At 41.9% G+C, this 19,627-nt stretch overlaps 1 protein-coding gene across 5 annotated transcripts in view; it reads right to left on the minus strand.

Annotated features, from left to right (window-relative positions):
- Positions 1–261: 261 nt before the first annotated feature.
- MAP3K19 (mitogen-activated protein kinase kinase kinase 19) overlaps positions 262–19,627 on the minus strand; it is a 58,759-nt gene continuing 39,393 nt past the window's right edge. For 3 of the 5 annotated variants that reach the window (XM_023193769.1, XM_023193770.1, XM_023193768.1), the window contains 3 exons: positions 18,614–18,763; positions 15,460–16,157; positions 262–696 (listed from right to left, as the gene is read on the minus strand). In XM_023193769.1, the coding sequence (XP_023049537.1) occupies positions 630–696; positions 15,460–16,157; positions 18,614–18,763 (915 nt within the window). In that variant the 3' untranslated portion in view covers positions 262–629. The remainder of the gene's footprint in view (positions 697–15,459; positions 16,158–18,613; positions 18,764–19,627) is intronic. The other 2 variants (XM_023193771.1, XM_023193772.1) reach the window with 2 other exon arrangements.

Here is a 19,627-nt window from a genome sequence, read left to right on the forward strand (position 1 = left end):
GAAAACAGAGCCCAAGATTTATGATGCCACCTTAACTAGCACAATTTCTTGGAGACATCTGAGGAGTTAGGGGGCCCTCTGATAATGAAATGCCGAGGCCCTCACCTCCTCCTATTAGGCCTCGAACCTCCTAGAATCTTTAAGGCTAAGATTGCTGCCAAAGTACAGAATCTAGAATCTCTTTAACTTACCTTCCTGCCTTCCTCTAGTCTGTTTTGGACAAATTAAGTAAGCGTCTTTACTCACCAAGCAAGAAAATATAAGTTGTTTTTACAATTTATTTTAAACTAACATCATTAAAAAATTGACAAGACAGGCCGAAAATAAAAGGAAATGTCATGTAAAGCAATAGAGAATGTAGTTCCTGGACAATCAAAACTGTAAACACTGAAATATGTTTTTTGTTGTTATTAAGAAATTTTTTTCTGATACTATGAGTAATCATGTCTGACACTTGAGGAGGCTAATATGTAACTGAAACTTCCATTTAGCGACTCCATAGGATCTAGTTAAACTGGGTTAGACTGAATTTTCAGTAGGGAAACAAAGATCGCTTAGCCATCATTCCCCACAATTAAGCAATAAGGGAGCATCTGCAGTGGAACTGGAAAGAAACTCTTGATGTATATTCAGAGACTTCTCTCCAAGAAGGAGTGCTTCAGGAGCTGGAGAGCAGAAGGTCGCTCATGCTGGTCCCTAAGAAGGGAAAAACACATTAGAAACAGCAGCACTCAGTAATGAGACTGCCAATGAGATCTACTTAAATGCAGACTTTTAAAGATGGAAATACAACTTATGACAGTCAAACAGACTTGGGTTGAGTCCAGTCTCCAATTTTTAGCTGTGTGACCTTAAGCAAGTGACTAAAACCCTCCTCATCAGTAAGATGGAGATAACAATAATACCTAATTCATTGGGAGAATTGAATAATATATATACAACTTTTAAACAATAGCATGGTACTTGTTCGAATAGTGGTAGCTATTGTGATTGAAAACTAGGCCCTAGTTTCCCATTGTACTTTTGTTCAATTTGTTTGGAGTCTAATTTACATATGGTAAAATTCACACATTTACTTTTAAAATTTAGAAGCATTAAAATCCAGAATTGAAAAGCCTTTTTAAAATAGATATTCAAATATGCTTTGGTGATTAATTGAAATAATCCCATTTCGGGCACTCCTGGATTAACATAAGATAGAGGGAGACAGTTGTTCAGTACTATTGTGGCATAATTTTTTTCTTCAAGAAATTCAAAAGATTTTAGAAAGGTATCAGTCAATGAGCCAGTTAATGAACCAATGAGCTAATGAAATAGTCAATAATTAGCTTCAATGGCCTATTCCAGAGGCATTCTTTTGGTTAAATTAGCTATCTTTTGATATTTTTTTTCAGATACATAAATATTTATTAAGGCTTCAACAAACAGGTAACTTCCCCTATCCTCCACATTGTGCAACCACTTTCTTTATTGATATACAATGAGTATTTATCATTTCTATGTGTCAGGAACATTTCGAGTCCTCTCTTCTAGCTGTTTGAAATACAGAATACATTGTTGTTAATTACAGTCACCCTGTTCTGTTATCAAACACTGGAACTTATTCCTTCTATCTAATCATCTACCCATTAACCAGCCTCTCTTTATGCTCCCTGCCCCACCACATACACACCCTTCCCAGCCTCTGATAACTATCATTTTACTTTCTATCTCCATGAGATCTACTTTCATAGCTCCCATATAAAAGTGAGAACGTGGTATTTGTCTTGCTGGGCCTGGCATATTTTACTTAAGAAGATGAACTCCAGGCCGGACGCGGTGGCTCAAGCCTGTAATCCCAGCACTTTGGGAGGCCGAGACGGGCGGATCACGAGGTCAGGAGATCGAGACCATCCTGGCTAACATGGTGAAACCCCGTCTCTACTAAAAAATACAAAAAATTAGCCGAGCGAGGTGGCGGGCGTCTGTGGTCCCAGCTACTCGGGAGGCTGAGGCAGGAGAATGGCGTGAACCCGGGAGGCGGAGCTTGCAGTGAGCTGAGATCCGGCCACTGCACTCCAGCCTGGGCGACAGAGTGAGACTCCGTCTCAAAAAAAAAAAAAAAAAAGAAAATGAACTCCAGATCCATCTATGTTGCTGAAAATGATAAGATTTCATTTTTTTTATGGCTGAGTAGCATTCTGTTGTATATATATACACTAAGTTTTCTTTATCCATTCATCTGTTGAGGGACACTTAGGTGGATCCATACCTTTGTTATTGCAAATACAGCTGCAATAAGCGTGAGGATGCAGGTATCCCTTAGAGATAATGATTTTCTTTCCTTTGGATAAATACTCAGTAGGAGGATTGCTGGATCATACGGCAGGTAGTTCTATTTTTAGTTGTTTTTTTGTTTTGTTTTGTTTTGTTTTTGAGAAATCTCCATACTCTTTTCCATAATGGCTGTATTAATTTACATTCACACCCAACAGTACATGAGTTCCCTTATCTATACATTCTTGCCAGCATCTGTTATTTTTGTGTGTTTTTAATAGTAGCCATTTTTAACTGGGATAAGATGGTATCTCTTGGTGGTTTTAATTTGCATTTCCTTGTTGATTAGTGATGTTGAGCATTTCTTCATATACCTGTCAGCTATTTGTGTCTTCTTTTGAGATACGCTTCTTATTGGATGACCATTTTGCAAATATTTTCTCCCATTCAACAGGTCGTCTCTTCACTCCGTGATTTCTTTTGCCTTAAAAGCACAGGTGACAAAACCAAAAATAGACAAATTGAACTATATATTAAAGAGCTCCTATACAGACCAATACCCTGGAGTGTTTCCCTATGTTTTCTTCTAGTAGTTTTATAGTTTTGAGTCTTATGTTTAGGTATTTAATCAATTTTGAGTTGATTTTTGTATATGGTGAGATAGGGGTCTAACTTCATTCATCTGCGTATAAATATGCACCATATATTGAAGAGGGTGTCAATTCCCTGGTATGTGTTCTTGGTCCCTTTGTCAAAAATAAGTTGATTTACATATGGGACTTATTTCTGGGTTCTCTGCTCTGTTCTATTAGTTTATGTGTCTGTTTTTATACCAATACCATGCTGTTTTGGTTACTATAGACTTGTAATATATTTTGTATATATTTTGTGTATATTTTGAAGTGACATAGTGTGATGCCTCCAGCTTTGTTCTTTTTGCTCAGTATTGCTTTGGCTCTTTCAGCTCCTTTTTGGTTCCACACAAATTTTAGGACTGTTTTTTATATATTTCTGTGAAAAATTACATTGGTATTTTGATAGAGGTTTTATTGAATCCATAGATGACTTTGGTTAGTATGACCATTTTAACAATATTGATTCATGTGACCCATGAGCATTCGTTTGTGTCTTCAATTTTTTTCATCAATGTTTTGTAGTTTATTTCATCAATGTTCTGTAGTTTTCCTTGTAGAGGTCTTTCACCTCCTTGGTTACATTTGTTCCCAGGTATTTTATTTTATTTTTGTAGCCATTTTAAATGGGATTGCCTTCTTGATTTCTTTTTCAACTACTTCATTGGTATATAGAAACACTACAGATTTTTGTATGTTAATTTTCTATCCTGCAACTTTACTGAATTGATCTAAGAGTTTTTGATGGAGTCGTTAGGTTTTTCTAGATATAAGATCACGTCATCTGCAAAGAGGCACAGTTTGACTTTCTCTTTTCCAGTTTGAATGCCTTTTATTCTTTTTTTTTTTTTTTTTTTTTTTTTTTTGAGATGGAGTCTTGCTCTGTCACCCAGGCTGGAGTGCAGTGGCACAATCTAAGCTCACTGCAAGCTCCACCTCCCGGGTTCACGCCATTCTCCTGCCTCAGCCTCCTGAGTAGCTGGAACTACAGGCTCCCGGCACCACACCCGGCTAATTTTTTATGTTTTTAGTAGAGACGGGGTTTCACTGTGTTAGCCAGGATGGTCTCTATCTCTTGACCTCATGATCTGCCTGCCTCAGCCCTGCAAAATGCTGGGATTACAGGCATGAGCTACCATTCCCAGCATGAATGCCTTTTATTCTTTCTCTTGCCTAATCACTCTGGCTAGAACTTCCAATACTATGTTGAATAGGAGTGGTGAAAGTAGGCATCCTTCTCTTGTTCCAGTTCTAAGAAGAAAGACTTTCACCTTTACTGCATTCTGTATGATGTTAGCTGTGGGTTTGTCATATATGGCCTATTATATTGAGGTATGTTCTTTGTATGTCTAGTTTGTTGATAGTTTTCATCATGAAGGGATGTTGGATTTAGAAAATGCCTTTTCTGTTTCTATTGAGATGATCATATTGTTTTTGTCCTTCATTCTGTTAATGTGATGTATCATGTTTATTGTTTTGTGCATGTTAAACCATCCCTGCATCACTAGTATGAAACTCACTTGATTATGGTGTATTACCTTTTTGATGTGCTGTTGGGTTAGTATTTTGTTCAGAAATTTTGTATCTGTGTTCATCAAGGATATTGGCCTATAGTTTTCTTTTTTTGTGGTTTTCGCATCCTTGTCTAGTTTTGGTATCAGGGTAATGCCAGCTTTGTAGAATGAGTTAGGGAGAATTCCTTCCTTCTCAATTGTTTGGAATAGTTGGAGGATAACTGGTGTTAGTTCTTCTTTATGAGTTTGGTAGAATATGGCAATGAAGCCATCCAGTCCTGGATTTTTCTTTGTTAGGAGATATTTTATTACTGATTCAATCTTATTGTTCAATATTGATCTGTTCAGGTTCTCTGTTTCTTCCTGACTCAATCTTGTATGTGTCAAGGAATTTATCCATTTCCTCTAGGTTTTCCAGTTTGTTAGCTTACACTTGTTCATAATGTTCTCTGCTGGGTTTTTTCATTTCTGTGGTATTAGTTGTTATGTCTCCTTTTTTGTTTCTGATTTTTATTTGTGTCATCTCTTTTTTTCTTGGTTAGTCTGGCTAGCAGTTTATTGATTTTATTTTATTTTTTAACCAACTTCTCATTTAACTAATCCTTTTTTTTTTTCTGTATTTCGTTAATGCTACTCTGACCTTTATTATTTTCCTATTAATTTAAAATTTTTTATTTTTAATTTTTGTGGGTACATAGTAGGTGTATATATTTATGGGGTACATGAGATGTTTTGATATGGGCATGCAATGTCAAATAATCACATCATGGAGAATGGGGTATCCATCCTCTCAAGTATTTATCCTTTGTGTTACAAACAATCCAATTACACTCTTAATTATTTTTAAATGTATAATTAAGTTATTAATGACTACTGTCTTCCTGATGTGCTATCAAATGGTAGGTCTTATTCAAGCTTTCTTTCTTTTTTTTTTTTGTAAGACGGAGTCTCACTCTGTCACCCAGAGCGACAGAGTGCAATGGCACGATCTTGGCTCACTGCAAGCTCTGCCTCCCAGGTTCACGCCATTATCCTGCCTCAGCCTCCTGAATAGCTGGGACCAGAGGTGCCCGCCACCATGCCCGGCTAATTTTTTGTATTTTTAGTAGAGATGGGGTTTCACCATGTTAGCCAGGATGGTCTCGATCTCCTGACCTCGTGATCTGCCTGCCTTGGCCTCCCAAAGTGCTGGGATTACAGGCATGAGCCACCAGTGCCCGGCTTATTCAAGCTTTCTAACTCTTTTTTTTTTAATCCATTAACCATCCCTATCTGCCCTACCCCTATCCTCCTACTATCATTCCCAGCCTCTGGTAACCATCCTTCTACTCTCTATGTTAATGAATTTAATTGTTTTTATTTTTAGATCCCACATATAAGTGAGGACATGCAATGTTTGTCTTTCTGAGCCTGGTTTATTTCACTTAATGTAATCTGATTTTTATTTCTTTTTTTCTACTAATTTGGGATTTGGCTTGTTCTCTTTTTCTTCTGTTTCCTTAATTATTTATTTAAATTTTTATACATTTTTAAAAGAAAGGGTCTTGCTCTGTCACCCCAGCTGGAATGCAGTGGTGCGATTATGGCTCACTGCAGTCTCAAACTCTTGGGTTCAAGCAATCCTCCCACCCCAGCCTCCCAAGTGACCCAGTTAATTTTTTCTTTTTTTTTTCTTTTTGAGACAAGGTCTCACTTTGCTGCTCAGGCAGGTCTTGAACCCTTGGCTTCAAGTGATCCTCCCACCTTGACCTCCCACAGTGTTGGGATTACAGGTGTAAGCCACCATGCCAAGCCAATCTTCATACATTTTTTATGTAGGCTTTTATTGCTATAAACTTCCCTCTTAGCACTGCTTTTACTATGTCACATAGATTTGGGTATGTTGTGTTTTGATTTTCATTTGTTTTGAGAAATTTTTAAATTTTCTTCTTAATTTCTTTCTTGCCCCAATAGCCATTCGGGAACATGTTGTTTAGTTTCCGTGTATTTGTACAGTTTCCAAAGTTCCTCTTGTGATTGATTTCTAGTTTTATTCCCCTGTGGCTGAAAGAATACTTGGTATGATTTTGATTTTTAAAAATTTGTTGAAACTTGTTTTGCAGCCTAACATATGGCCTATCCTGGAAAATGTTCCATGTTTTACATGGGAACATTTATTCTGTAGTTGTTGGAGAAAATATTCTGTAGGTATCTGTTGTGTCTGTTTGGCTTAAAGTGCAGTTTAAATCTAGTGTTTCTCTGTGGATTTTTTGTTTAGATGTTTAACGTTGTGAGTGGGGTGTTAAAGTCCCCATCTATGATTGTATTAGAGTCTATCTCTCTCTTTAGATCTAATAATATTTGCTTTATATACCTGGGTGCTCTGGTGTAGGGTGCATCAGAAATGTTACATCCTCTGACTGAATTTATCTCTCTATCATTATATAGTGACTTTGTCTCTTTTTACTGTTTTTGACATAAAGAGTGTTTTATCAGATATGAATATAGCTACTGCATGAACTATCTTTTTCCATCCTTTTTCCATCCTTTCACTTTCAGTCTATATGTGTCTTTACAGGTAAAGTGAGTTTCTTGAAGGCAGCATATTTTTGGGTCACTTTTAAAAAATCTATTCAACCATTTTAATTGGAAATTTTAATCCATGTATGTTCAAGGTTATTATTGATATGTGATGACTTATTCCTGTCATTTTGTTGATTGTTTTCTGGTTGGCTTTTTGTTTGTTTGATTGATTGTTTCTTTCTCTCTCGTTATTTATCATTGTGGTTTGGTGGTTTTCTGTAGCGTTAACATTTCAATCCTTTCTCTACCTCTTTTGTGTGGTTTGCTCTACCAGTGAGTTTTACACTTTCATATGTTTTCATGAAGATAGATATGATAGATAGATAGATTCATATCTATCATCAGCTCACTGCAACCTCTGCCTCCCAGGTTCAAGCAATTCTCCTGTCTCAGCCTCCCGAGTAGCTGGGATTACAGGCATGTGCCACCACACCTGGGTAATTTTGTATTTTTAGTGGAGATGGGGTTTCTCCATGTTGATCAGACTGGTCTCAAACTCCTGACCTTAGGTGATCCACCAGCCTCGGCCTTCCAGGTGTAGGACTTTCTTTCTTTTATTTATTTATTTTTTTTTTGAGACAGAGTTTCACTCTTGTTGCCCAGGCTAGAGTGCAATGGCACAATCTCAGCTCATCAAAACCTCCGCCTCCCAGGTTCAAGCAATTCTCCTGCCTCAGCCTCCCAAGTAGCTGGGATTACAGGCATGCACCACCACACCTGGCTAATTTTGTATTTTTAGTAGAGACGGGGTTTCTCCATGTTGAGGCTTGTCTCAAACTCCTGACCTCACATGATCCACCTGCCTCGGCCTCCCAAAGTGCTGGGATTACAGGCGTGAGCCACCGTGCCCAGCTCCAGGTGTAGGACTCTTAAGCATTTCTTGTAGAGCCACTAATGGTGATGAAGTCTCTCAGTTTTTGCATGTCCGTGAAAGGCTTTCTCCATTTTTGAAGGATAACTTTGCTGAGTATAACATTCTTGGCTGACAGTTTTGTTTTTGTTTTTATCCCTTTCAAAACTTTTTTTTTTTTTTTTTTTTTTTTTTTTGAGACAGAGTGTTGCTCTTGCTGCCCAGGCTAGAGTGCAATGGCACAAACTTAGCTCACTGCAACCTCTGCCTCCCAGGTTCAAGCGATTCTCCTGTCTCAGCCTCCCAAGTAGCTGGGATTACAGGCATGTGCCACCACACCTGGGTAATTTTGTATTTTTAGTGGAGATGGGGTTTCTCCATGTTGGTCAGGCTGGTCTCAAACTCCTGACCTCAGGTGATCCACCCGCCTCAGCCTTCCAAAGTGCTGGGATTACAGGCATGAGCCACCAAGCCTGGCCGAAAACTTTTACTATATCATCCCATTCTCTCCTGGCCTGTAAGGTTTCTGCTGATAAATCCACTGTTAGTCTCATGGGAATTATTTTATATGTTACTAGATGCTTTTCTTTTGCTGTTCTTAGAATTTTCTCTTTGTCTTTGACTTTTGACAGTTTGACTATAATGTACCATGGAGAAGACCTTTCTAGGTTGTATCTATTTGTGGATCTCTTAGCTTCCTGTATCTGGATGTCTAAATCTCTTGCTAGACCTGGGAAAGTCTCAACTATTCTGTCTTTAAATAGATTTTCTATACCTTTAGTCTTCTCTTCACCTTCTGGAACAACCAAAATTGTCTATTTGGTCAATCTGTAGTTTCCCACATGTCATGTAGGCTTTGTTCACTCCTTTTTTTTTTCTTTATTTTTGTCTGAATGGGTTATTTCAAAAGATCTGTATTCAAGTCCTGAGATTCTTTCTCCTGCTTGATGTAGTCTATTGTTGAAGCTCATGAATGAATTTGCACATGTGGTGTAACAGTCATTTATTTTAATTTTTTGGATTGGCTTTCATAGGGGAAGACTTTTTCCTGAAGATGTATCTATGGTGTTGATTGGGTAGGATGCTTTAGCCTTGATTCTGGGTGTATGCAGTAGTGCGGTCTTGGTATAATTTCTTCATCTGTAAACAGCACCAGTGGTGTCTGTGATTTCCTCAGTGGCTTAGTCTTTGATTGTTAGTGGAGTCTGTGGTGAGGTTTTACTGGGGATTGGCATGCCAGGTGGACCAGTCCTCTAGCCTGAGTGGTAGTGGTGGTGTGTCAAGCATGCCCATCCTTGGGCCCTGGGTGGCATAGGAGGGCACTAGTGTTAATGGGTTCAAATGGGCCAATTCTTGGGCTTCCAAGGCTTGCTCAGGTCCTGGTAGAGGTAGTAGTGTGCTGGGTAGGTGGATAGGTCCTTAGACTCCTAGGCAGTATGCATGGCATGGGCAATGGCAATAGTGGTACTGGGATAACACTTGGGCTCCATAGCAGCAGGCACTGGTGTTAATAGTGGATGCAGGCTGGGCGTGGTGGCTCAAGCCTGTAATCCCAGCACTTTGGGAGGCCGAGACGGGCAGATCACGACATCAGGAGATCAAGACCATCCTGGCTAACACGGTGAAACCCCGTCTCTACTAGAAAATACAAAAAACTAGCCGGGCAAGGTGGCAGGTGCCTGTAGTCCCAGCTACTCAGGGGGCTGAGGCAGGAGAATGGCGTAAACCCGGCAGGTGGAGCTTGCAGTGAGCTGAGATCTGGCCACTGCACTCCAGCCTGGGCCGCAGAGCGAGACTCCGTCTCAAAAAAAAAAATAGTGGCTGCAATGGACTGGATGGGCCAGCCTTGAGCCCTCAGGAGGAATGTACAGATATCAGCATTGATAGGACAGAGACTCCCCAGGCCCCAGGCAATGTGCTCAGACACTGGCAGGGGTGCTGGGCCAGGCTTGTTTGACCTTTCCTCAGGCCCTCCAGTGGTACATTCAGGTGTCAGCAGTGGTGGGCAGGGTGGGGTGATCCTCAGGGCCCTGGTATGATGATTGGGTGGCTGCAGCTCCAGTGGTGGTGGGCAAGGGGAGCCTGTCATTAGGGCACATGCAAGTGTGCTACAGCCCTGCTACTGGTGGGAGCAGGGTTGCTGTCAGTGGCAGCAGCTTCAGACAGGTGGCTCTCAGGTTCCAGGGAGCTCACAGTTTGGCTTCTGGTGGTGGCAGCAGCTGCAGCCAAGAAAGCCAGTCCTTAGGGCACATGCAAATGTTCTGCAACTCTGTTGCTGAAGCAGCTGGGGTCACTGCCAGTGGCACACACTTCAGCCTAAGCAGAGGCTGCAGTCGACAGCAGCAGAGCCTGTGCTCAGAGCATGTGAGTGGCAGCCCTGCTGCTGGAAAGGGTGGAGTTGCTATCTGTTACAGCCACCTCAGGTAGGCAGTTCTTAGGCTCTGGGGAGCACATGCTTTGGCTCCCTTTTTCCCAGGAGCACTGCACTGTTGTTTCTGGGGTGCAGGACACCATGTGTGCTACAATGCTGGGGATCTGGTCACTCCACTGGGTACAACTGGCATCACACTGCTGCAGCCCTCCAGGTAAACACAAGAAGATATAAGTAGGATTCCAAGGATATGGAGTTGCAGGGGCTGTTGGACCCCAGGGCGGGATGGAGTCTGGTGGGGACCGGACTCTCAAAATGATGCCATGCTGTAGCTGCTTAGGACTCAGGGATGTGTGGGACTTGGTGTGGGCTCCCTCTCTGGAGCAATGCTGTCACGTGGTTTCCAGGCAGCTCCATATTCTAGTCTCAGTGTCTGCAAGGACTAAAGGGTTCTCCCATGGCTAGGATTACAGTTCACTGTGAGAATGTGGACCACTGGGGATCTCTCACCCTTTCCCAACACTGGGGAGCCTCTCTGGACTCTCAGCCAATCTCAACCAAACTAACTGCCTTCCTTCCCTTTTATTCCATGTCTCAGGTGTTTCCTGTCACTTCTCTGTTGAAATCCATGTTCTCTCTCAGATGCTGTATTTGAAATGTGGTTATCTACTTGCTATTTTAGTTCTTTGTGGAGGAAGTAAGTGCCAGATGCCTCTAGTCAGCCATCTTGAAGCCCCTCCTCTTTTAATAATTTTGAAAGCACAATGGCCAACAGATCATTTTCCAGTTGAAAATGGAAAATAAATACTCTTAAAAGTATTTTATATTGTGTAAAAGTATTATATTTTGTGTCATTTCTAAAGTTAAAAAAAAAAAAAGTCCAGCAAGGCACAGTGGCTCACGCCTGTAATCCCAGCACTTTGGGAGGCTAAGGCGGGTGGATCAGGAGATCAGGAGTTCAAGACCAGCCTGGCCAACATGGTGAAACCCTGTCTCTACTAAAAAAACAAAAACATTAGCTGGCCGTGGTGGCGGGCACCTGTAATCCCAGCTACTCGGGAGGCTGAGGCAGGAGAATTGTTTGAACCCATGGATGGAGGTTGCAGTGAGCCAAGATCATACCACTGCACTCCAGCCTGGGTAACAGAGCAAGACTCCGTCTCGAAAAACAAACAAAGAAAAAAATCCTTTCACCATGGGGAGGGCCTTTTTCCTGCCTTTAAAATATGCAGAAATCTCTCTCCTTTAAAATCCTTTCCTTAAACTGGATACCATTTCTAGCTATTACCGCTCCCCCACCCACTTTTTTTTTTTTGAGACAGGATCTCATTCTGTTGCCCAAGCTGGAGTGCAGTGGCATGATCACAGCTCACTGTGGTCTCAACCTTCCAGGTTCAAGTGATCCTCCCACCTCAGCCTTCTGAGTCTCTGGAACTACAGGTGTACGCCACCATGACTTGCTAATTTTTAATTTTTTTTTGAGACGGAACCTTGCTCTGTTGCCCAGGCTGGAGTGCAGTGGAGTATTCTCAGCTCACTGCAAGCTCCGCCTCCCAGGTTCACGCCATTCTCCTGCCTCAGCCTCCCGAGTAGCTGGGACTGCAGGCATCTGCCACGACGCCCGGATAATTTTTTGTATTTTTAGTGGAGATGGGGTTTCACTGTGTTAGCCAGGATGGTCTCGATCTCCTGACCTCGTGATCCACCCACCTCGGCCTCCCAAAGTGCTGGGATTACAGGCGTGAGCCACCGTGCCTGGCTAATTTTTAAATTTTTTGTAGAAACAGGGTCTCCCTGTGTTGCCCAGGCTGATCTCAAACTCCTGGGCTCAATTAGTTATTCTGCCTCAGCCTCCCAAAGTGCTGGGATTATAAGCGTGAACCACTGCACCTGGTCCATCCCATTTTAAAAATTGCTGCCAAATGTCTCTAACAGGGCTAAGCTCGGCGACTTCCCTCCAGTATTCTTAACCATTTGGCCCATTCCTCTATAGAAATTGCCCTCTTGAAATTTCTTGAAATTAACCAAATTTAATGAGCTCATCCTTTTTGTCATTTCTATAGCATTTGAAATACTCACTACTCCCTCCTACCTGAAACTACCTCTGCTTAGACCTACGGGACAGTCTGTCCTCTTGTTTCTTCTTACACCTTGGGGCAACTCCCTTCCCTTCCTCCCTTCCCTTCTCCAGTTATGTGCTAGACTTGATGCCATGCATTTCTGTTAGCTTCCACTGTGAGCATTTTCAAAATATTTTCCTCAGCCCTACATTTTTTTAATGACTGTAGCAATCAACCTTATAATGATTTTTTTTTTTTTTTTTTTTTTTTTTTTGAGACAGGATCTCGCTCTGTCCCTTAGGCTGGAGTGCAGTGGCACCATCTCAGCCCACTACAGCCTCAACTTCCCGGGGTTAAGGGATCCTCTCAACCTCTCAACTCAGCCTCTTGAGTAGCTGGGACTACAGGCACACACCACCATGCCTGGCTAATTTTTGTATTTTTTTTGAAAAGATGGGGTTTCGCCATGTGGCCCAGGTTGGTCTCCATGTCAAACTCCCGGACTCAAGCGATCTGCCCAGCTCGGCCTTCCTAAGTGCCGGGATTACAGGCATGAGCCACCGCACCTGGCTGTCATAATGATTTTTAAATGTGTCCTTCCAATCTTAATTGCTCTCCTGAGCTGTAATTTCATAGCTTCAAATGTCTCCTTATATGGGGTGGGAAGGGTTTAGCTGCCTCCCCTGTTCTTCTCTCACAACTGTGATTTCTCTCATTATCCAGACTCAAAAACATGAAATCCTATCATCCTGCTCCATTACCAAGTCTTGATTCACCTTTTCTCTGAAATTTTCTGGAATCCTTTACAATCCCACTTTACTTTACCACCATCAGCATCCAAGCTCTAGATTTCTGCAGAGCCTTCTAGTCTCAAGCAGCATCCATCCCAGGCCTTTCAATACATTGCCATCTGACTTGCCCTCCCACAGACCCTTTTCTTTATGGTCTTTTCTACCCCAAATCTTTTGCAGCCCCCTGCTCCTCACTGCCTAATGCAACAAAGCTAAACTCCTTGGCCTGACCTCCCAGAACTTGGTCTGTCCCTAGGAGTACCCGCTCCATGCTTATTTCTCTCAGCTTCCCCAAGTTCATTTCTGTTTTATTTAGACTTTTCTTAGTCTATGCCTGATTACCTCTATTTCTGAATCTTTAAGAGTGCCTCGCCCTTTATTTTCTGGCCATCCATATCTCCAAGGAGTATTGTTATTGATATCAGGTGAGATATCAATATACCTCAGGGTCTTTGCCATAGAATTTTAGAAGGTAATTATATACTTGTATATGACTCTAATTAGGTAAGTTATGTTAGTATTCTTCCTAATGATCATTAACTGTAAACTCCTAATTTTGTGCCCAACACTCTGCTAAGCAATTTACATGCACCATTTCACTTAACCTTCACAATAACCCTGTTAATTTATTATTAGTGGTATGAATTGTACATTGCTTAGTTTATGAAGCAATGGTTCAAAAGGAGAGCCATAAAAGAAGATTCCATCATTTCTCTTTAAAGCGCTTTGTGTGTGCGTGTTTAATCACAACTTGAAAGAAAATGAGAATAACAAGTGGTTTCTAGCTGTGAGTCAATAATATAGGTAATTGTTAAATTCAGAACAAAGCAACTACAATAGTTTTAAGAGTTAACACAAATCTCTAAAGCTAGTACTGGTCTATATGATATTCCAACACATTCATGCAGTTTGTTTTTTTGGGGAGAGGGTGGGCAGCTCGGTGACTGGGGCTTTGTCCACAAAATCCACACTGGAAACCTAAGGGATCTCTGCATCTAGTAATGCCAAAAACTATACCCCTGGAGTGGCATTCCTGCCCTGGCCCATGTAATCATCCTGAAATCAGCCAGGACAGACTGATACACACCTGCTAGGAGAGAGAGACAGAGACTTATAAACAGGCACATTCATTGGCAGAGAGGGAGAATCTGAGATGCTAAGATTCATTCAGAAAGGCAGAATGAAGCCCTTGGGTGTTGGGAGTTGCCATATGTGCTTGCTAAAAGATGGGACCCTGGAGTTTTTCATCGAGGGATAAGAAGGCACACTTCCTTGAAAGACAGAAAATTGACTTTGAGTCTCAGGCCTTTCTTGTCCTCCAACTAAAGTTGAGCCTTGCTAGGTAGGTGGGTTCGGGGCTGCTGTGCAATATCCTAGAGTGGGCTCCAGCACTCAAAGCCCTACTCCTTAACTCTTCCCCACCCCATGGGTACACAATTTAACTAGAGTCATCTCTCTGCTTTTATTTTATTCTTTGATTTAAGATTTCATATGAGCAGAGAGTACCTGGCTAAAAATTTGAAAATCATAGCACTAGTTCATCTCCATTACATTACAGTTACAGTTCTAACATTTTACCCAGAATTTAATTCCATAGATATGAGAGAAGATAATGAAGGGGAAAACAGACAATTTTCTTTTCTTTTCTTTTTTTTTTTTTTTGAGACGGAGTCTGGCTGTGTCGTCCAGGCTGGAGTGCAGTGGCGGGATCTCGGCTCACTGCAAGCTCCGCCTCCCGGGTTCATGCCATTCTCCCGCCTCAGCCTCCGAGTAGCTGGGACTACAGACGCCCACCACCTCACCCAGCTAATTTTTTGTATTTTTAGTAGAGACAGGGTTTCACCGTGTTAGCCAAGATGGTCTCGATCTCCTGACCTCGTGATCCACCCGCCTCAGCCTCCCAAAGTGCTGGGATTACAGGCTTGAGCCACCACGCCCAGCTAAAAACAGACAATTTTCTAAGGCTTTTATGATTCACCAAATATTCCCCAACTTGACGTTGAAATTGGAGATTTCAACTCCAATTAGACATTTGTTTCTTTGGTTCAAAATGTTTCCCCTCACTTTAAATGCGAGGTGATGTCATTTCACCCTAGCCAGTTCCTAGGAAGATGTCTCATTGGTAAATAAGTAGATCTTTAACACATTTTGCAAACCCATTGATTTGGGCAAGTATTAACAGAACTTAATAAGACATTTAATGGAGACACTTTCTACTTGAAGCATTGCCTCCTATACCCTGATACAACAATGAACACAATTACCCAATATGACTGATTATGATTACTTTCAGCACAAAATCACTGTCTACTTGACTTCATAACCAAAACAAAGCTTTTAATGGGCCATAAATTGCAAGGGAAATGTCAGCCACTTGGAATCTCTGGCCATTTGTCTTCCTCCTCTTGCTTTCAGTTTCTTACCTGGTCAGGCACATGCGCACAAAGTCTGCTGCATTTTCTGAGAAGTGGTCTGGTAAAGGAGGCATCAGCCCTCGGTGTGCTCCGATGTAAAACATGGCAGCCATCCTGTCCATGGAAGCCAGTGGAGGCTTCCCGGTAGCCATCTCAAACACAGTACAACCAATGCTCCAGATATCTGATTTCCTTCCATAGCCAGACTCATTGATGACTTCTGGGGCCATCCAATATGGAGTCCCATGCATGGACTTAAGCATGTCACTGTGGGTGCCATTTAAACCTGCCCAGGCCAAACGCTTGGCACAGCCAAAGTCAATCAGCTTTATTATTCCAGTTGGCATGAGCATAACATTATTCCCTTTTATATCACGATGTACCACACAGTTCTCATGGAGATAAGCAACACCTTGCAAAATTTGTTTCGTATATTTACAGAACACCATCTCAGGCAATGGCCCAAAACGGTTTATAATACTAGAGATTGAGCCACCAGGAACAAACTCCATGAAGATGCTCACAGTGTTCTCTTGCAAGCATGTCCCCAAATAGGCCACAATGTTGACATGTTTCAGTGCTTTGAGCAAATCTACTTCTTCCTGTAGTTTCTGGTATTCCTTTTCAGTAGCTAATTTATCAGAGGTATCCAAAGCCACCTGTTTTACAGCTATTAGCTGCCCTTGGCTAGTGAGACCACAGTATACCTAGAAGCAAACCAATAATACCTTGTTATTAAATGAATGACATAACTTATTCACAAAATGCCTCAGGTGACACTTGACTTTCCCTTCCCTTCCTAAACCCTTGTCTTTCTCTAAGTTGATACCTCCCCTCCTAAATGCAAAGTATTTAAGCAAATTCAGTGTTTCAGTGGAGCCAAGATGGGTATGAGAAACATGGTGGATGGATTTCATATTGGCTTAAAGTGGCTTGAATTGGCTAGAATCCTGGCTTCATTTTTCCCCAGCTGTATAACTTGGGATAAATGTCTAATCTTTTGACTTCAGTTTTTCTCATCTGTAAAACTGAGGTAACAATACCTGCCTCACAGATTTCTTTTTCTTTTTTTTTCTTTTAGACAGGGTCTCACTCTGTTGCCCAGGCTGGAGTGCATTGGCACAATCACAGCTCATTGCAGCCTCAACTTCCTGGGCTCAAGCAATCCTCCCGCCTCAGCCTCCTGAATAGCTAGTAGCTAGAATCATAGGTGTGTGCCACCACACCTGGCTAATTTTGTGTGTGTGTGTGTATGTGTGTGTACTTTTTGTACAGCCACCGTGCTATCTTTTTCTTTTTTTTTCTTTTGGAGACAGGGTCTCTCTCTGTCACCCAGGCTGGAGTGCTGTGGCCCTGATCATATCTCACTGCAGCCTCAAACTCCTGGGCTCAAGCAATCCTCCTGCCTCAGTGTCCTGAGTACCTGGGACTACAGGCATGTACCACCACACTAGGCTAATTTTTAAAGTATTTTTGTGGAGACCATGTCTCGCTATGTTGCCCAGGTTGTCTCACAGCATTTTTTTTCTTTTTTTTTTTTTTTTTCAGACAGAGTCTCGCTCTGTCACCCAGGCTGGAGTACAGTGGCATGATCTGGGCTCACTGCAACCTCTGCTTCCTGGGTTCAAGCAATTCTCATGCCTCAGCCTCCTGAGTAGCTGGGATTACAGGTGTGTGCCACCACACCTGGCTAATTTTTGTATTTAGTAGAGATGGGGTTTCACCATATGGTCAGTCTGGTCTCGAACTCCTGACCTCAAGAGATCCACCTGCGTCAGCCTCCCAAAGTGCTGGGATTACAGGCGAGAGCCACCACACCCGGCCTACCTTCCAGATTTCTATGATGACTACATGAGATGGTGGTTTGGAAAAGCTCCTGACAATACGTAAAACAGAGCTAGTTTAGCTCCCAAGCTCTCTGGAGTGAGAAGGAGACAGGCCCTGGAAATCACCCTTGTGATGTAATCTCAGTGGTTTTGTGTCTTCCTATCTTCTCACTGATTCCTGAAATGTCCCCATCTGGAGACAGCACAAGTCTTATTTGGGGGCCAGCCTTTTCTTTACTCATCTATGTAAATAACTATCTAAAGTGCTAGGGTTTAGATATATAATGTTTGTACATATTTAAGAGGTACATGTGATGTATTAATACATGCATAGAATGTGTAACGATCAAGACAGCGTGTTTAGGACATCCATCACCTCAAACATTTGTCATTTTCTTTGTGTTGGGGGCATTTCAAATCTTCTAGCTAATTGGAAATACACAATATATTGTTGTTGACTATAGTCACCCTACCGTGTTATCAAACACTAGAACTTATTTCTTCTATCTGACTGTATGTTTGTACCCACCTGTCTTCACCCCCTACCCTCCAAGATCTCTTACATAATTCACAAAATGTAAGGAACATCTTTTGTTTTTGCCATCTACCAATGATTCTCCAAACTTCCAGTAACATATTCAGCTGTTGAAAGAAGATATTTTATTTTTATTTTTATTTTTTTGAGATAGGGTTTCGCTCCGTCGCCCAAGCTGGAGTGCAGTGGCACGATCTCGGCTCACTGCAAGCTCCGCCTCCCGGGATCACGCCATTCTCCTGCCTCAGCCTCCCGAGTAGCTGGGACTACAGGCGCCCGCCACCATGCCCGGCTAATTTTTTGTATTTTTTTAGTAGAGATGGGGTTTCACCGTGTTAGCCAGGATGGTCTCGATCTCCTGACCTCGTGATCTGCCCGTCTCAGCCTCCCAAAGTGTTGGGATTACAAGCGTGAGCCACTGCACCCGATCAAAGGAAGATACTTCTTTCCCATTGGACTTGAACCTGGGAGGATGAGAGGCTAGAAATGCAGTGGCCATTGTATCACTATATGTGCCTGAGAAAGACCCAGACAGAGAGAGAGACCAGATCCTGATGACACCGTCTGACTCCTGAAGCCACCTGAGCCCAGAGCCTGACCCATTCCAGACCTTTCGATTGGATAAAGCAGTAACTGTCCTTTCCCTCAGTGGTTGGATTTTCTGTTACTTCAACTGAAAGAGTTCTTAGTAAAAGAACGCTTGTCAGAGGAAGCAGGGAGGATGACTGGGGAGTGAGAGGGGCGGAGGGAGGGACTGTGGAGGGGTGGGGAGTGCTGATTTCAAGTTTCCAGTTTAACTTACTGTGCCATAGGCTCCCTTTCCAAGAATCTCACCCTTGGTCCATAGGATAGGTTCTTCAGACTTTAAACTATTTTCAGAAAATGTCATCTTTTCATTTGAGATGAGAAATTTCTCCTCCCTGTCATATATCCTGAGCTCATTACTATGCCTCTGGAAGAATGAGACAAAAGGAAAGATGACCATTAAACCAAGTCACTGGGATGGAGAGAAAGGGGTGAGAGTAAAGTCTTCTTTTCAAATGTTCCCATCTGTGGCCACTCCTAAAGGTAACTTCTAGAGACACATCGTTCCCCCAAATGACCACGTAGTGTATCTTAGCTGTGTACTTCAGCCTTGTTAATTATACATATTTTAAAACCACATCTTGCTCTGTATATTTTATAGGAGGAGATCTTAGGCCTGTTCATCTCAGGCCCCACGTGAGCCTGCAGCTACTAACCACTGTCTTTTGAGAATGATCTTTCACAAGGTCCCTATCATGATAGAATATGTTAATGTGTGCCATCTCCTCAGCCCCCTAACGTCAACTCTCCTCAAAATTCCCATTATCATGGTCAACTTGCTCCTAAACACAGACTAGTTCAGAAAGAGAAACATACACAGAGCTGGACACATACATAGAGACACACATACTCATACACACACATTCATATATGTGTTCACACAAATGTACACACACATAAACATAAATGATATATAATCCATAAACATACATGCACACATATACATCACATATATACATACACATATGTACTGAGAGATAATATACAAACCAACAATGGCCAGACCATATATAAAAATAGAACTCTGACCCACAGTGTGCAGCAACCAACCCAGGAAATCAACCCATTATCTACAGTAACCAAACCAGGAAGCCAGTTTACTATCTACAAGTCAGACTTGCAGGAAGTCAGACTAGTATCTCTAGCAAACAGTCCAGGAAGCTACGGGATAATTCTTTACCTTTTATGTTCTTCTGACCAACTATTTAAAATAATTATTCCTGGCTAGGTG

Source organism: Piliocolobus tephrosceles, chromosome 11 (genome assembly GCF_002776525.5).
Source record: "Piliocolobus tephrosceles isolate RC106 chromosome 11, ASM277652v3, whole genome shotgun sequence".
Classification (NCBI taxonomy): Eukaryota; Metazoa; Chordata; class Mammalia; order Primates; family Cercopithecidae; genus Piliocolobus; species Piliocolobus tephrosceles.